General features: G+C 39.9%; 1 protein-coding gene across 10 annotated transcripts in view; it reads right to left on the bottom strand.

The window, feature by feature from the left end:
• CACNB4 (calcium voltage-gated channel auxiliary subunit beta 4) overlaps nt 1-19,626 on the bottom strand; it is a 281,740-nt gene that overhangs the window by 11,143 nt on the left and 250,971 nt on the right. For 7 of the 10 annotated variants that reach the window (XM_055292129.2, XM_055292122.2, XM_055292125.2 and 4 more), the window contains 3 exons: nt 16,787-16,896; nt 11,528-11,679; nt 9,765-9,860 (listed from right to left, as the gene is read on the bottom strand). In XM_055292129.2, the coding sequence (XP_055148104.1) occupies nt 9,765-9,860; nt 11,528-11,679; nt 16,787-16,896 (358 nt within the window). The remainder of the gene's footprint in view (nt 1-9,764; nt 9,861-11,527; nt 11,680-16,786; nt 16,897-19,626) is intronic. The other 3 variants (XM_055292130.2, XM_063646027.1, XM_055292128.2) reach the window with 1 other exon arrangement.

The following is a 19,626-nucleotide window of genomic DNA, read 5'->3' as shown; positions in this document are numbered from 1 at the left end:
CCCACCACCTTCATCTGCTTTTATGAACTCATTTTACCAAAATAAGAACCTCCCAGGAATGAATCAAAGACAGGGTACTGCCATCGGCACTGATAAAGCTGGCTGAATTTAGATTAATGGCAACTGGATGATGTGAAGTTAGTGGTGTCTCAGCTCAGTCATTCTCTTCTGTGCCTGGAACAAGGCCTCCTGAAGCAGAAGTCACCATGGAAACAATCAACATTTACTATTTAAATGTTTCATCACATCAATTATTATGGAAAATTTTGGCCTTAAATTGGAAAGCCATTTGGGGTTCTTAGAACAAGACTAGGAAAAGAATAAGATGACTTCAGTCCAAATGGATTCATGTTTGAGAAGACTCAGCCAGTTCAACTGATGTAGAAAATTCCCCCCAACCAAGAACAGTTATTAGTAGATTTCAGATTATTTTGCAAATTTTATTCATTCATAAAATATTTACTCAGTCCCTATTTTCTTCCGGGCACTGTGGGTATACAGTGGCAAGGAAAACAGACAACATCTTATGCTCAAGAAGCACAAAGTGTGGTGGGAGAGATAAGTATTAAAATCCATAATAATCTATGTCACACTGGGACTTTAATTCAGACAAATAAAGAGACTGAGCCGGTTAATGTTTGGAGCTGCAGCATAAAGTTCTGGATTTAGAAGGAGGCTTGGAGAGATGTGTGAAAACTGAACTTACGAGGAAGGGGAAGTTACAAGTAAGCCAAAGAATGTTATCTGTAGAGGGACGAGAATAAAACAAAAAAAGAGAAGCAGAGGCACAATGGAAGAAAGAGATCATATGGCCATGAGGGCCAAGGAAAGCAGCTATGCCTAGAGTTTCTGTCAACATATATGCTTACAATAAATCTCCCTTTCCACTAAAGTAACCCAGGGGAATTCCTTGTCTCTTGCAATCAAAAGCCCCTCCCCCACTCATGTAAAAGTTCAACAGTTACAAATATAGAATATCAGAACTGTCCATGATGCTTTGACATAAATAGAGGCATAGAGCTGCTGACTTGAGTGAGACAAGGACAGCTACACCCCAAAGAACATCCGCAGACTCAGATGGCACAGGAGGAAGAAAGAGGAAACCAGGCAGCACCAGAACAAAGGACCAGTCTCTCGGCCATTCCAGGTTATAGTGTGCTGCAAGTTCTACACTTTATGTGACTTGGAGTTGGTTGTTTATATCATTTTATTTATGTGAACCATAAAATTTGATTACATAGGTCTCATTCTATATTATAGGTTTGATTAGTCTCAACAAGTCATTTTCTTGCTGTTTCTTAAAGTGCCAAACTGAAAAACCTTCCAAGGATACCTGAGCTGGATGGGTCCTGACATCCACAGCCAGGATTGCAAAGCCCAAGGAGGGTAAGCAGCACCTATAGCAGAATGTTATTTGAATGAGGTTTATATCTACTTGGCCGTTCTACTCGTTACATTGTCACTGTTGTAGACATAATTAGTGGCACATTTAATTACCGTAAGTTTAATAAAGCACTTCTCTTTGCCAATGAATGGATAGAATTTGTATATATCAGCACATGGCTGTGTGCTTAAGTCTCAGTCATTTCTAGGAAACTGCTTTTGCACTGCTAAAAGACAGATATAGGTTGGAAGATGACTTGAAACTGCTTTTAGGCTTTCAAAAAACACAGAGAAAAGCAAATTTCTGCTTCTGAATGAATACTGACATATGTGGCTTATTTTCAACTAGGAAGAATTTCACAGCCTGTATATCTGTGACAATTTTTCTCTTTAGCTGTTTAGGAAATAACACAGCTGAGTAGACCAGAGTGATAGAAACTCAGTATCGGGGGAAAACAGTTTTTAAAAATCATACAAGAAATGCAAAGAGAAGCAACCCAATGAATTATGCAAACCAGCTTTGCCAATTTTTCATAAATTTAAAGGTTCAAGTGTAGTCAGCTCCTTACTATGCAATATGTGGCCTGCAGCATGGGCTATGGATGCAGAGAGCTCCTAATCAGCAGAAGTCCCGGGCAGCGAACAGTTACCCACTCAGTGATACCATGCCCTTGGTGCAGCCCAAGAGAAGGGCAACGCTGAGCTGTTTTCAAAGCATGGCCACAGGGAACACCTCTGCCCTTGTATGATGGGATATTCTCTTCAGCTGAGGTAGGCAGAATGGTGTGCCTGCCAAAGTAAATAAGTAGTGAATAGGGGAATCAAAACATACCATCAAAAAAATCAGGCACATTAGACCCCCTTTCTGGATAAGCTCCTTCAAGAAAATTAAAAATAAAAGCATTGTAAATAACCAAGAGTGAAAAACATGCCTCTAGCTTATTTCGTGGGTATGAGAGCTAAAACGGCAGGGAAGAAAGAAAGGGGAAGAAAGACTGAAACTGAATAAAATGGAAATGAATACTTGCAAGGTCTTAAAAAAAAAAGTATTTAACCATCTGTTTGGTTCCCCATTCACAGAGTAAGATGTAACGCTCTTTACTAGGGAAGCCACCTGAATTAGGGTGACCAATGATTGTGGTTGCTGGGGATCTTAGTGTTTCTGGAGACATGAGACTATCACTGCTAAACCTTGAAAATCTTGAGCAAATGGTGGGTCACCCTACTTTTTACAGAAGATACAGTGCTCTCCGGGTCCTACCTAGAGGAAATGAAGCATATTCCATTTATTTCTTTTCAATTCTTTTTGGAGGGAAGATATATAAAGACACTGGGTAAGTCTTCCTTAATGACTATAAAATACATATTTTCTAGCATGGAGGGGAGAATCTCATTAAAACTAACGTATATTGTCTGTTTTTTTAATCTAGGAAGCTGCTATCAAATATTTTTAATAAAAAGTTTATAAAATGTAGAAACTAATTTTGCAGTTTAATTTTAACTTTTGTTTTTTGGGTTTTTTTTTTTTTTTGGAGATAGGGTCTCACTCTGACGTCCAGGCTGGAATCCAGTGGCGTAATCTCCGATCACTGCAGCCTCAATCTCTGGGGCTCGGGTGATTCTCCCACCTCAGCCTCCTGAGTAACTGGGACTACAGATATGCACCACCACACCCAGCTAATTTTTTGTAGTTTTTGGTAGGGATGGGTTTTCCCCATGTTGCCCAGGCTAATATTGAACTACTGGGCTCAAGTGATCCACCTGCCTCAGCCTCCCAAAGTGCTGGGATTACAGGCATGAGCCACTGTGCCTGAACTTAACTTTTTAAAGTTGGCTCATTACTGAATATTAGCTAGACAGGGGATTAAATGTACCAAAACTCTCCCATGCATATAATAATAATTATAATTATATGCATTGCTTTACATTTATTTGCTGTACATAGATAAAACTGCATGTTGGGCGTTTTTCTTATTTCTAAGTGGTAAAAAGAAATAATATAGGTAAGCATACTTTTATTTCCTTGCTATTGGAAAATACAGAGACCCTGAAACTGACACCAAAAAAAAAAAAAAAAAAAAGATTGGGGCAGCACTTTGGGAGGCCAAGGCGGGAGGATCAGTTGAGCCCAGAGGTTCAAGACCAGCCTAGGCAACATGGCAAAACCCTGTCTCTACAAAAAAATTAAAAAAATGAGCTGGGCTTAGTGGTATATTCCTATGGACCCAGCTACTGGGGAGGATGAAGTGGAAGGATTTCTTGAGCTGGGGAGGTCATGATTGCACCACTACACTCCAGCCTGAACAACAGAGCAAGACCCTGTCTCAAGAAAACAAAACAAAACAAACCACACACACAAAAAAGACTGGCAAGTACTGTTCAGTAAAATAAAACAGCTGAATGGTACAACATGTAATGCTAATTATAAAAATAATCAACGCAATGTTTCTTTCATGTCAAAACTCCATTCTTTACATTATTAAAGCTTTTGAGATTCTGAGTATTTAACTCACTGGTCAACTAATGATGGGAAATTAGACTCTAAGTTGAAGGGCTTTTAAAAGATCTATGATGGGTGCGGTGGTTCACACCTGTAATCCCAGCACTTTGGGAGAACAAGGTGGGCAGGTCACCTGAGGTCAGGAGTTTGAGACTATCTCTTTTAAAAAATACAAAAATCTCTTTTAAAAAATACAAAAATTAGCTGGGCATGGTGGCACATGCCTGTAGTCCCAGCTACTTGGGAGGCTGAGGCAGGAGAATCGCTTGAACCCAGAAGGCGGAGGCTGCAGTGAGCTCCCATCACGCCACTGCACTCCCACCGAGGTGACAATATTACTGGGCTCTAGCAGTTAGTTCCAGGTAGTTTCCACTTTAATGAGCTAAACAGGAAAGATAATCATAGTTCTTGTCAGTAATTGGTGAGGGTAAAATGAGGGCAAAAAATATAAAACCTTGATTCTTTTGACTTCCTCTCTCTTGATAATTTGTGACACTTGATGTGAACCCAAACATATTTTCCTCCCCACACCCCTCCATCTGTCCATTCGTATTCTTCAAAGATAATACCATCTACCAACATTAGTGCCTACAGAAAAGGCATCCCATGTTTCTGTTAAAGTCAGATTAAGTGGATGTGTTAGATCATAGCATTGGTGGGAATGAACTACCCTTAACTCGATATACCCAAGTCCAGTGGCTGAAATCCCTGGAAAAGTTGTAGTCCCCTTTGGGCTGAGAGAAACTGGATCCCATGTGGTCTTACTTCATGAAGCAAACATCTGAAATTGATTACTCCCCTTTTCAAAAGCAGTGTTAGGACTTAAACTGTGGACATCCAGGGGCTGTGAATAATGAATGCATGAATGAGGAGAGCCCTTCAAATAGACAGGTAAATCCACACGATTCTAAATAATTCAAATAAAATGACTGGAAGAGGGCAGTGGAAAATTACTACTGTGAGAGCAATATGATCAAGGATAACTGGGCACTATCATTCGCTCCAGAATTCTTGTGTTTCATAGGATAAATCTGAGTCCATTCAGCAGTGGAAAATAAAGGGCAACAGAAGAGAGCGACCATGGTTACTGTAACATTAGAGGTTTGCAAGACTCTACTGAGGAGATGAGTTCCCTTCTCCCAGAAAGAGCGATCAATGTCATTTTACACACACAAAAACATTACACAGCTCAAACAGCCGCAGGGCCAGCTTTGGGTAACACAAGCCAGATCATAACTAAGTAGGATTAAAGGATTACATTTCATTTATATGTTCAATTGTCTGTCTCTCAGCTTTTCTTCTGATTACCATAGTACTGGGGAAGTTTACACTTGGCATTCTTAAAAAAACATACTATTTTTAACTTACCTGAAGAGAAAAAGAATACCAATACTTGGTAGAAGCAAAAAGAAATTTAAAAAATGTAGTCTATAGATGTATAATGGCAATACAGAATCAGGCTGGTCATATTAAAAAAAAAAATGAGATGGGTTTGCAGGTCCTATTCCCATAGGTCCCCTTTTGTCTGCATCCCATCTTTTCTTCTGTGAATTCCGAATGGGCAACGAGAGGTAAGTCCTTCCTCTTCCAAAGTAGAACTATCCAGTAGCCCATTTTCCCCACTCATCTTACTGTCTATGACAGATTTTAAATGGTCACAAATTCCTTGACATTCCCTCATGGAGATGAAGAGTTATATCCCCTCTCCTTGAATTTAGGCAGCCTCTGTGATTTTTTTCTTTAAGAGACAATGTCTCACTCTGTCAGGTAGAATGCAGTGGCATAATCTTGGCTCACTGCAGCTCCAAACTCCTGGGTTCAAGCAATTCTCCCACCTCAGCCTACCAAGTAGCTAGGGCTATGCCCAGCTAATTTTTTAAAATTTCCCTTTAGAGACAAGGTCTCAGTATGTCTCCCAGGTTAAAGGAAAGTGGCACAATCACAGCTCAGTGCAGCCTTGAACTCCTGGGCTCAAGCCATCCTCCTGCTTCAACCTCCTGAGTAGCTGGGACTACAGGCACTCACCATGCACCCAGCAATTTGTGACTATTTTGATAAAATGCTGTGGAAATGACGTGGTCTGGTATCTATGCCCAGGCTGTAAAAGATTGGAATCTTTGCTCATGGAGCCTGGGAGCTGCCATGTAAGAAGCCTGTATTCAAAAAGAGCTGGCTGAGTCCAGCCTTCAGCCATTCCTGCTAAGGTACCAGGTCAGCCGCCAGCTGAATACTACAAGTGGCCATTGTTTGAAGTCACTAAGTTTTGGGGGTTATTTTATTGCATAGTAATAGATAACCATAGCTTGGTCCCAGAACAAGGGGGCAACTTCAGTTTGCCAGCTAAATCAGGCCTGTCCCATGCCTCTACTAAGTTTGATTGGAACACAGCTACACCCATTTGTTTACACACTGTCTATGTTTGCTTTCCTGCTCGAGAGCAGAGATGAGTAGTTTTGCAAAGGGGTCTGTATAGCCCACAAAGCCTAAGATATTACTACCTTAAAAAGTTCACCGATCTCTCTCCTAGAAAAATCCTTACCCATGAAATACATACGTATCTTTTCTTTTTCTTTTCTTTCCTTTTTTTGAGACAGAGTCTTGCTCTGTCACCCAGGCTGGAGTGCAGTGGTATGGTCTCAGCTCACTGCAGCCTCCACCTCCCAGGTTCAAGCAATTCTGCCTCAACCTCCTGAGTAGCTGGGATTACAGGTGCACGCCAACACACCTGGCTAATTTTTGTATTTTTAGTAGAGACGGGGTTTCACCATGTTGGTCATGCTGGTCTCAAACTCCTGACCTCATGATCCACCCGCCTTGGCCTCCCAAAGTGCTGGGATTACAGGCATGAGCCACTGCACCCGGCCAAAACCCATATTTTCTTTCCAGGAGAATATATAACTGACCTGTTGCCATTCATCATCTAGTCTTGCTAGACTAGGAGAAAGAGATCTTAAGCTGACTTTGGCCCAGGCATATAACCTTTGAAAAGCCAGTTCTTTTGGTCTCAGTTCCATCATTTGTAAAATGAGGAGATTGGACTAAGTCAGTCTTTCCCTAGACATGTTCCACTGGACCCATAGGATGCTCAATGGAAAAGCAGATCTGCAGTCACAATTTTAGGGGAAGCTCTGCATACTATTTGTCCTATTGGAGATATAAAATACACATTGGCATATTCAGGGTTCTGTAGTAAAGAAACCAGACTACTTTTGTTCACCTAAGTGTTTTCTCAAACATTTTTGGTATCAGGATTATTTTCCCATAACACTTACTGATATCACATAGGACCCACATTATAAATAATATAGTCTAGGAAATACTATATTGGGTGCTCTTTAAAGTCCCCTTTTGCTTCAATAGTCCCTGGATCTAGGATTAATTCTCCTGGCTACAGCATTAACTTTTTTCAGAGCTCTTATAGACTTCCCTTTCCAAAAACTGTTGCCTTTCATTTCTTAGCAATGTGATACTCTGCCAGTGTAATTTGCTGACTTTTCAGACTGGAGATATGGTGGCCAATTAAGTAAGTCGCAAATTCTCCTAAAGGAATTAAAATGACCCAGTGATCACCAATCTTTGGATGACAATTACAATTATGGTCTTGAAGTAAAGCAGGGGCAAATGCGGACACATTTTAAGGTTACCACTGGTTTTTATAATCCAAAGATTTATTCGCATATGCCAAAATAGAGGCTACTATTCCTTCTCAGCATTACTACTATCTGTGCAGTATCAATTAAACATGTTTAATAAAGTAAACAGTGTTTAGAAAATGTTAAGTACAAGGTAACCTTATCCATCCAGACTGCCTGTTTAAAATTCCAGGTTATCTTACCAATTATATAAAAAGATAAAGTGTTTATCCTACTGAGATAATGGTAAGGCAAGGCTGTCTTTCCAGTCATGGAGCTGTTTGAAATCTCTCACCTGGGTACAAGTCCTAAGGTAGCTCATTATATTACTTGCTTTTACAGATGCAAATATCTTTTCTTGATTCCAGCTATTTCAGATGTAACAAACCATATTATATGTACAACTACTCAATGATCAACCCTCTCAGCAGCTAAAATCCCTCAAATTTAATAGGATACAAGAATTTTCTCTAGTAATGATTAGAATAAATGTTAATAAAATGTTTTATTTCATAAAAATAAAATTTCTCCAATAAATCTCTTGCATTTGTAATTCCATTTAGGTGTCTGCTTCCCAGAAGACCAAACTGATATAACTATCCTTACAAGATTGTTCCAAAAATTGGAAATAGTAACATAGTTCCTGGCTTTTGATAGCTAGACAACAAAGATTATCTTCCTTCAACTGTGAAACATTAGAAGGTCAGGGCTGGGCAATACATTCTTCTGTATCTGTTGAGTGCTTTAATCATACATTCCACTGTGTAATTGGGCTTCACTAGCAGGCAGTGTGAAGTTAAACTTAACAGAGCACGCCATGCTCCAAGCTATCAAATCATCTTCAGCATCGGTAACCAGGTACTTGTGTGTATGGGTGGATGGGTTAGGGGGTAGGAAATTGTCTTTGGAGCCAGATAGATCTAGAACAGATTGAATCCTAATTTGCTATGTCACCTTAAGGAAATCGTTTAATCTCTCTGTTTTCAGTTGCCTAACCTATAAAATGGGGATAATATGGCCTATCTCACCAGGTAACTGTGAAAATTAGAGATAATCTATGTAAAGCATCTAGCACACTGTGTGGCCCACTGTAAGCATCTAATGAAAGGATGCATTATTACTCTTATCGTCTGAACATTCTTTCATTCATTCACTCATTCCACAAATATATATCATGGGTCTACTATGATAGGGAACTGGCATACAACAGTGAGCCAGAGAGGCACAGGTTCTTACAGAGTCTACTGGACCAGACATGACATCACGCAAAGTGTATCCAGTAATTATAATAAGAAAACTCAGACGGTGCTTCTTATGTGCCTGGCACTGTTCTAACAGCTTTATCACATATTCACTCACTCAATCCTTACACCAATCCCATGAGATAGGTACTTGCCCAAGATTACATAGTCAGTGTGGATCCAAAACCCAAATATCTGGCTCCAGAGTCTGTGCTTTTATAGGTTATACTGTGTTGCCCTCTCTAAACATTTGAATCAGATTTCATGCTTATATAGAGCTTAAACAATCCTACACAACTGTATAAAACAATCTAGTGAATCCATTGAGTAAGAAGGACAGTTATTTCCTTTACAGAAGCATAGGCACAGAAATAGTAAGTCAGTGGAAAAAGTGGAGAGACTGGCCACTGGGGACCCAGTGCCATGTGATAGCAGTTCCATCTCCCACCCCATCCCTCCATTGCTCACCCTCTAACCCAGCAGCTGTTTTCTGGCAATGGCACTGGAAGAAGAGTTGCTATAATTTCGTTTTTCATCTGACTCAGCCCTGACTCTTTCATCTACTATAACCACAGGGCCTCTCTAGTTCAAATCAATTCTTGACCTTCAGTGTCATAATCTTTTATGCCTGCTGGAATTTTCTTGCAGAAAAGTTAAAGGAAGATCAAACTGGTATGTTTTCTTTCATTCTTTTCTTAAGCGTATCCACGTGACTGGAGGCTGAATGCTAAGTGGTTTGCTGCATGTTTGCAAAGCAAACAAGGTAGCAGTGAGAAGAGCAGACCCCGGACACTTAAGTTCATTTCTTATTACAAGGCAAACACCATCCACATCTGGATGCCTGAATACAAGCAACATAACAGCAGCAGGTTGTTCCAAGAAATCTTTTAGATGACAACATACCATCATCACCATCATTTTAGAATGAAAATGACAATATGAAGAAAAAAAAACCCACCCTCTTCTAATTAGTCAAGAATGATGAAGATAAAAAATGATCATACTTACTGGGGGGCATTGTGCAAGTTTATCGGCTGCCACCAGTTGAACATTCAAGTGTTTACTTTGTGACTTTCCTCTAGATTTAATCAACCGCTGTAAAACCTGATAGAAGAAGACATCAACCTGAGGTATTGCAGATGAGTTGAAAGAAAATCAAACAAGCCAGGATCTTTTTAATGGTCTGCTTGGCCCTGAGTATTATCAGAGAGGAAATGCAGTGTGAGAAATCATATATTTAAACCTGTAATGATGTCATCTGCTTATATTGGCTCTCAGTTCCATGGATTTGATATGTTCATCCTATTCTAACTCTGTGTGCAGTCTCAGAAGGAGCCTGAGTTCCCACCTTAGATTTTCCCCAGAGATTTCAAAGACAGACCTGTAAAAATGGAGGGAGTGGACTGTACCAGGTCATTTATGTTAAGTAATACTTTAACATTATTCACCTGAATAATGTTTTAGCTCACTATCTCCATGTCAGATAAATGTCTGAGTCATTTTTTGGTTATTTTTGTCACCAATTATTAATGGGACATTTCAGTTTAATTTTAAATTAATCAGACTATTCTGTGATTGGAGACCCAGGCAAAACATTTGTATTAGTATACTGCTACATGTAAACCTGTGATATATCTATGTCTTTTGGCCACTGCTGTAACTGCATTTGGCCATATACTGCCATCTCCCGTGGCCCTTCCCCTGCAAACAGTGCTAATCTATGAGCTCTATAATACCCCAGGACATAGGTGTCTGGGAACCCCTGTTCTTGCACTTAAGGACACTACAGTGGGAAGGCTGAACTGTCCTGCACTGCAGTGAAGTGCTTGAACCCCCAGCAGCTCTTTCAATCCATTCTACTGATTCTCAAAAGGCCCTAGTTTGTTCAGGGTTCCCAAGTCCACTGCACCAAAGCAGTGTCTGCAGAGATAGATGGAAGGCTAGGATCTCAGAACATTTGGAGGAGAGTACAGCTTCTTTAGACATTCTCCACCCATGAGAAGAGACTACCATACTGGTTGGCAGTTGAATTTGTATTTAGGCACCAAAATACACTAGGAGGCACAGAGAAGAAACTGATTATTAAGACAGTACTTCCCAAGGGTATCCATTTCACATTAACTTTTTAAGAACAACATCCTTTTTTAAAAATGAAAGAACACCCAAATCAAAGGAAACCAATTTGGGGCTATTTCACTTTTATTTTTACTTCCCACAATAGCATAAAGATACGAAGCAAATTTCCCATTGTGCTTATCATGGAATAACCACATTCTTTCAAGAATTCAACCTAAGCACAAATGTCAGGGTCTACAATGCTTCCATAGGAGATGTTTAAACAGTGATATTCTATTTTATATATGATCAACATAGATGCCTTTTTTGATCAATATAGATGTACTCTCTCAACTAGGTACAGAGTATGGGTGACACAGGAATCAACAGGATCCAAGAAATTTACCAATATAGAATTCATAGTCTATGACAAGCCAGAGTCTACTTTTCCACATCTGTCTTAATGTTTTGTTTCTATTATACACTTGCATAACTGTCTGCTTTGGGATCTACAACAGTAGATTTTAGAAGAAATGAACTATTATATTCTTCACTATCTGAAAATTCATAGAATCTATACACTGTGGAAAGATTTTAAATGTGCTTATTAATAATCGGCAAGACGTTCTCCTTTGTCCACTAACAAAAAAACACAGAGCAAAGCACATTTTTAAAAGACGCACTTCTAACCTTTAAGACAGAAAGGAGCTAATTACCTTTGGAGATGAGACTTTTACATGAACAATAATTGGTGCTAAGGAAGTCTTTATAAGTTGCGCTGGGTGATTGATGGTGTCTGCATCAAGAACGACCAGTTGCAAAGATCTTGCCAACTCAAAGATTCTTTCAATTTCACTTTGTACTTCCGCTAAAACGAAAAATAATAAATAGATCCTGGTTATTGTTATGAATTAGTTCTTACATTAGAAAGATATAGTATATTTTCAGATATGTTGGTCTACATTACAAAATAAAACATTTAAAATTTTCATAGTCCTGTCTAATTTAAGACCTTTTCTAAATATAGACAGAGATGGGTTGAGTTTTGCATACAACCAGTTGGTAGAAAATTTTCAGATGGCTCTCTTAATTTGCTTCTTCTAGTCAACATAATATTTAGCTGTTTATATACCTACAATAATTATTTTATGTTGTTTTTGACTGTTTTTTTTCTAAAGAACTTTAATGTTAGCCATAGAAGCTGAAAGCACATTTAGAAAACAACTGAAATATATGTGCAAAGCAACATCACATGGAAAGCAAATTACACTGAAATATTTCTATCAACAAAGTATATACTAATATTTTGTAGACATGCTTTTTTTAAAAAAAAAAACCCACAACTCATCTGTTTTGACTGATATGCACATTTTTGTACCACTGGTTAATTGTTCTGAGTCTACCCTTAAAACTAATCATATTACTAAGTCTAGTTAGAGTAAAGTATGAGAGCCAATGTACTTGTTCTAAGGCATAATTAGCTTCAGTATTAAAAAAAAAAAAAGTAAGGCCAATTATATTAAAACGCTGCAATGCATCTAGATGCAAATCTATCTGGCTGGCTGTAATAGCCAAGTGACCCAAATCTGTGTATGAGTCTAGTCAAATGAAAAATCTACTCTTTTCAAATGTCTGAAGCAATCCAGTTTTTTTTTTTTTTTAAGGAAAACAGATAATCAACATAGAACATGGCTTTCTGAAATATAAAAAAGTTTAATATATATATTTTATAAATTACCTGACTTATTGGATCATGCCCAAAGTCTGAATTATACTATTTGATTTTCAGAGAAATTAATTTGTTTTTGTTTCTGAGATACAGTTTCACTCTGTTGCCTTGGCTGGAGTGCAGTGGCGTGATCTTGGCTCACTGTAACCTCTACCTCCCGGGTTCAAGCAATTCTTGTACCTCAGCCTCCCACATATCTGGGATTACAGGCACACGCCACCATGCCCAGCTAACTTTTGTATTATTTCTAGAGGCTAGGTTTAGCCATGTTGGCCAGGCCGATCTTGAACTCTCGAACTCTTGACCTCAAGTGATGTGCCCACCTTGGTGTCCCAAAGTGCTGGGACTACAGGCATGAGCCACTGTGCCCAGCTGATTTGTTTTTTATTTTTATTTTTTGGCTATAGGTGTGACCAAACAATGCTGTAATCTGGTCCAAAGTACATACAGGACACAAAACTATCTAATTTAAATTATTATTATTAATTTTTAGAGACAGGGTCTTACTCTGTGGACCATGCTGGAGTGCAGTGGTGCAATCACGGCTCACTGCAGCCTCAACCTCCTGGGCTCAAGCGATCCTCCCACCTCAGCTTGCCGAGTATCTGGGACTACAAGTGCCTGGCTAAATTTTTTATTTTTTGTAGAGACAGGGTCTCACTAAGTTTCCCAGGCTGGTCTTGAACTCTGAAGTCCAAGCAATCCTCCTGCCTTGGCCTCCTGAAGTGCTGACATCACAGGTGTCAGCCACTGTACCCGGCCTTAAACGATGCTAAAGATGGCCTAGGGAAAAGGTAATGTTGCTCTATCCTCATTGAAGAGATAAATTTGAAGAGTCAACATATCACTTTTCATGTTATCTAATACCAATGGCCTGAAAGACTTCACATTGGTTGGAAAGGTGACTAGCTTTCAGGATATTAATGAAAACAAAGCAGGCTTATTTGTCAAATTCTTCTGAAATCATATTCTACATTTGTTAGTAATGTAGCATATTTATCCCCTTTTTTCCCCACATGTCAGAAACAGTTTTAAAAGAAATGTTTCTTCAGAAGGAAGTTTGGAAAATAAACTCAATTTTTACTGTAGTAAATTTCAGCCTCAGGATGTCAGGGTATGTTTTCCATTTGCTGTTTTCATTAAACTGTCACTGGCTTATGGGAGCTCCTGGCCAGGACTACATGTGAGCAAGCCTATGTTTTCTTAAGCTTCAAATATGAATACAGTATTTTTGGAAGCAGCAAAAAGACATTGACGCGAACTGGACTGCCCTGGTACAAATAACCCTCAAGGCACTCTGAGTTTCTGTGTAAATGACTCAGAAATACCTGGGCCTTATTTACTCTGCACCAGCAATGAGGTTAAGTGTGGTTTCTGCCAGGAGCAAGGGCAGCCATACCTAATGCTTAACCAACACAAAACTCTTAGGCAACAGGCACTTGGGCAGAGGAAGAGAGGTGCTTGGGCAGAACGAGCCAGCAGGGATGCTGGAGAAGGCCACATTAAATACTGGGGTGAGCCCAATGTTTGGATAATATGTATACAGAATGTAATAAATACATTTTATCTGTGAGGCATATTTACCTATATAGCTCATTTTTTTTTTTTTTTAAAGAAAAAGATCTCAGCTGAATAAAAAAACCTTGGCTACCCGGACTGATTCTCAGAGGGGTTCCAAAGAAGTTTTCCGCATAATCCTATTCCAGTCAAATGGAGCCCTGGGGAGTCATGGACTATGATGTTGGAGGACCTCGATGAACACTTCTATAAACTGACCATGACGATTTGGGCCCACCTCTCTCCAGGATCTCTGTCACAAATTATATCCCTTATACCCAAACCTGTTCATATTTCTCCCATGCTTAAAACACTTCAATGGCTCCCCAGGGTCCAAAGCAACATTTCCCAAAGTGAGTACTCTGGAACAATAATCTCATAAGATATCCTATGGGAAGAAGGGGGTTTTGTGCAAGGGATATATTGCATACTATAATAGCTTCTCTTTAGAATTTCAAACATGCATTACCCTTCATATCTTCAAGGCTCTAAGAAGTCTTGCAGAGAAGAAACCCGTCAGTTTAATTCATCATTTCCAAATTTATTTGACAATGGAAAACATTCTGAATGTAACAACTACTACTATGTTGTAAAATTAACATTGCATGGGATCTGTTTTGGAGATCTCTTTAGCAAGGCACATTAGAACCCCAACACGCTGGCCTCAATCTTTTTCAATCTCTTCTGTTCCTCTCAAATCACACCCCCAACTTCCCCGTTCTAAGCATTCTATACACAAATCTACTTGTTTCTCAACAACACATTTTCATTTACATGTCACTGTCTTTGTATATTCCTGCCTGCCTTGAAGAACCAGCTCAAATGTAACTTCTGAGAAGTCTTCTCACACATCTCTTAACCCCTACTCTTCTTTATACCCCTAGCTCTTTGTTCATAATTCCACTGTCACAGGTATTCTAACCATCTGTCCCTTCTGTCTCTTTGCCCATGGGTAAGATACTGTGTGTGGGTTATGTCTGTATTTCCTAAGTCTAGCATAATGCATGGCACATAACAAGTGTTCAATAAACATTTGATGAAGGAATCTACAAATGTGCATTAACAAGCACACAAATGGATCACATTGTGGTTATTATAAAATTAATAGATTGCCATGAAATTAACTCCAATGGTTATAGGTTTATGACTTTACAGAGTAAAGGTAAAAACCAGGAGCTGAGATATACTTTGTTTCTTCTTGTTTACACTAACTTGCCCCCCATCCACCCCACTGACTCTGACAGCAGGTGACTGGATTGTAAGGCATGACTTCAGTGAATATGCGTGAAGCCCTTGGCAGGTGTCAATTGTTAAAGGAGTCAGACAACCTGGCTTAAGCTTTTAATTATCTTTTAGCCTTAACCTACTCACCATACATTAGGAGTAGTTAAAAGCCAAAGACACTATAAGGAGTTACAAAATAGGTAGAAAACAGGAGAGCAGAGAATTGAGGCTTGTTTGAGAAATCTTCAACCTAACTTAATGTCCTTGTCACCCATGATATTTAACTTTAGTCATTACCTAATAGGATTCACCATCAACACTGCCGTTGTACCTCTTCAAGGTCAAAATACTGTGCCCTTGAGCATGTTTCCCTCTGCATGTGGAAGGCTCTAAATACAAGACTAAAGAAGGGACCACTAATCGCTGGGATCTTCCCTTCACAAGCACTGACCACTATTCTATTTGGTATGTTTAGTATTCTTTCACAAAGCAGCTATCCAACAAACAGTTATTAGCACTTATCATGTGCCAATCCCATGTCAGGAATACTTTGTACCTTCTTTACAAATTGCACAATCTTTGGCTCAAGGTCAGTGGGTTCTTAATGTGATGTTAGGGCATGCAGTCTTGTCTTGAAAATCTTAATTTTGTTTAGTTTTCTATCATCTATAGAGCTAATTTCAACAGTTTAAAAAATATAAGGCACGGAAGACCCCTATGTATCCTTCCTAGTTAAAACAAGTTGCCCTCAGAATATGAATGTAAAGAGAATCTTAGGAAGTCATGAGTGGACTACACCACCCTTGGCAATCGTGGAGACCATGAACAGACTTTCCAGATGAACGATGTAATTCACCAGCACTATGGACTCGCTTCTGTGGGTGGTGATTCCATCGTCCACAGCCCTGCTCACCTATGGCTTGATGGAGCTACTCACAGCCTTTTATTCTTCTCCATCATGGGGAATTTTAGGATGCTTTCCAACTGGTATCCCAGGAAAGACATGTTTAAAGTCGCTGCATGTTACGAATGGTCATTGCCATTCGCAACACCAAGAACACCGTTATCTAGCTTTTCTTCTAAAGATCTCAGAAGGCTGAATACCTCGTTTCCTTTCATGTCAGCTGTGACTCACGTATGACAGATATCATTAGCCTCATTGAGAAGCTGAGCAAAGCGGAGATGACTGGTTTCACGTAGTTAGGCAGGAAAAGACTAGGAGAGCCCATTGAGGACTCTTTCCACCAGACTACTAATTAGCTAATTGACTAAAGCTGAGAGACAGCAGGCTCTGGCTACTGCAAGACTCTGCTGCCTTCTTGTCCATAGCTAGCATTCTCTTTAGGTACTCAGTGCTCCCCCATTCAGAATGGGGAACAAATTGAAAAAGACATTCACAAATGCACCATGTGTCAGCCCGGTCTGTAAGCACAGCTTGAAGAAGTACCACATTTGAACATCTTACCTAAGCTGGACCGGGTGTTCGAACGTTCAATTATTGCTCTCTTGCTGGGATTATTTAGGACAGACCTCTTAGCAAGAGAAATGTCAGCTGTCACTCTCGTTATTGATATCCTATGAATAGGAACACAGAACAGAACAAGCCAGTAAAAACGTTATGGGGCTCTCCAAGTGATTTATAACCACAGTACTTAATAACCAATTTACATACTACAGGGGAACCACAGTATAATAAACATTGGCCACAAGTATTTTAAACAGGCTCTGGCTAGTATCAGAATGCAAGCAGAGCAGAATGGAGGAAGGTTTAAACTGTTTCACATACAAAAAAACCTACTCCAGTAAAAATGTTCTTCCTCCATTACGGCCTGCCTTGCTGAATTCCCTTTATAATACACACCATACCAAGAAGGAATCAAAACATATAAATAAACCATGCTCTTTCTAGGAAGCGGCAATACAATTTGCCACAGTTCATAGTTGATTTGCTCTTGAACAAGACCTTCAGGAACTACAAATGCTTTGCTCTGGCATTTAATGATGCCGGAAAGCTGGGAAACCCTCTTCATTTTGATTATCAAAGACAATCTACCAGTCTGTGGCTAAGTTGCATTCTTTTGTGATACACACGTGATTCGTCACAGGCCCAAAGGGATACTTCATTTGTAAGAATGTGAAAAAATGGTTTTATTTTTTCTGCATGCATAGGATTCTTCAGCATATTTGCATATGACTTTGAATGCATACGGTGGGCAGTCATAAGGCACTCTAGTTGGGGGCAATGTGAGTATTGTGCCAGGATTTGCTAAGTTAGAAAGTATCCTTCGGTCATGCGAGAGAATAAACCAGGGCCTGGCACGGTGGCTCATGCCTGTAATCCCAGCACTTTGGGAGGCCAACATGGGTGTATCATTTGAGGTCAGGAGTTCAAGACCAGCCTGGCCAACAAGGTGAAACTCCGTCTCTACAAATATACAAAAACTAGCCAGGCACAGTGGCACATGCCTGTAGTCCCAGCTAGTTGGGAGGCTGAGGTGGGGGAGGTCATCTGAGCCCAGGGGGCAGAGGCTGCAGTGAGCCGAGATCACACCACTGCACTCCAGCCTGGGAGACAGGGTGAGACCCTGTCTCAAAAAAAAAAAAAAAAAAAAAAGTGAAGAATAAAGCAAAGACATCGCAAATAAATGCAGAGGGGCATCTATTTGCATATGATTTATCAAATGAGAACATCTGCAACTTACAATTTAAAGACTATTTTAAACTGAGATTTCTCAACTTCCAATTATCTACCAGTAGAATTCAAAGCTTGCCTCTTTAAGCCACTTACTGTCACCATGGGCCTTTCTCCATTCTCATCTTCACAGCTTGGTCCCCAGAAAGGAGACAAGGAAAGTAGCACCCCTCCCTTTTTATACTCAGTTAGTACACCCATTCTCTTCTGTTTTCAAACTCTTTGGGGATTGAAGCAGGAAGGAGGGTAGAATTATCAACAATTACTGAATCATATGTCATCTCATACCTGTCTGGAGACAACACTGCCAGCACTGTCAGGAGACTGTACCTGATTTCAGTGACCTAAAGCCTTGGGGAGAATTTAAAATAGTCCTTTCCTCAGATGGTTGGAAATCATTCTTTAAAACAACAGTCTGTGCAAAAATTCTGGTGCCATTTTAAGCAAAGCACTGCTTGCCTGTGTCATTATGTTTATATGCTGTGGGTTGTCAGGAAGTTTTCAATTCTTAAATTTTTAGAACTGTTAGACCCTTTTCATTATTTGATGCATCTTCAAAATTGTCTCCCACAGAAACCAAGAGTTTTTGCAGATACACCTCAGGGATTGTTCTGAGGACTAAAGGCAGGTTCAGTGGGCTCCAGCTTCACTATCCTCAGTGCCAGGTAAACATGTCTGCATTTCTGTTTTCTGCATTGGGGCTTTATATATGATTTCGCTATAAAAAGCTGTTCAACTGCTAAAAGACACTGGAAAACATTGGTGTAACAACTTTTTCATCTTACCAAGAGGGAAACTGAGACACACACAGAAAGCTGCACATGGTTAGTTACAGCTCAGGTCTAAACCAGCCCCTGGGCATCGGGCCAGTGCCAAGTCACCTGACTCCACCATTCTCTTACAGTTCAGTGTTCTACAAGCCCAAATCTCCAGCTGTGAGTCAAGTGGTCAAGCACAGATGCACAGTCAAGTCTTTGCCTTGCTCTGAGATAGTGAGAATTTAAACCAAGTTGAGGTAGAGTAAACCCACACCTGACTTTCTATTACTCCAGTTGGCCACTGCAGCTTTCAGCCATGAAGTCTCATAGGCAGCTCCTTCCCTTTCCAGAATAGGGTTTGTGTGGTTTTATTTTTTTAATTTGATTTTTTTGAGTCGGAGTCTTGCTCTGTCACCCAGGCTGGAGTGCAGTGGTACAATCTTAGCTCACTGCAACCTCCACCTCCCAGGTTCAAGCGATCCTCCCACCTCAGCCTCCCAAGTAGCTGGGATTACAAGCATGTGCCACCACACACAGCTAATTTTTGTATTTTTACTAGAGACGAGGTTTCGCCACATTGGCCAGGCTGGTCTCAAACTCCGGACCTCAGGTGATCTATCCACCTCAGCCTTCCAAGGTGCTGGGATTACAGGCGTGAGCCACCATGTCCGGCAATGTGTGTTTATTTTTGTGTTGTTGGGTTTCTGGTTTATTTAAGAATGGAGCTGCTGGATAGAAACATACAGGCATGTTTCAGAGCAATCCAAATATATGACGAGAGAAAAGTGGGTGGGTTTAGGGACAGAATTCAACTTTCTAGACTAATGATTTTTGGACTAATGTTGTTTGGAGGGC

This window comes from Symphalangus syndactylus, chromosome 9 (assembly GCF_028878055.3).
Source record: "Symphalangus syndactylus isolate Jambi chromosome 9, NHGRI_mSymSyn1-v2.1_pri, whole genome shotgun sequence".
Classification (NCBI taxonomy): domain Eukaryota; kingdom Metazoa; phylum Chordata; class Mammalia; order Primates; family Hylobatidae; genus Symphalangus; species Symphalangus syndactylus.
This window is presented reverse-complemented; position numbering and strand designations above follow the sequence as displayed.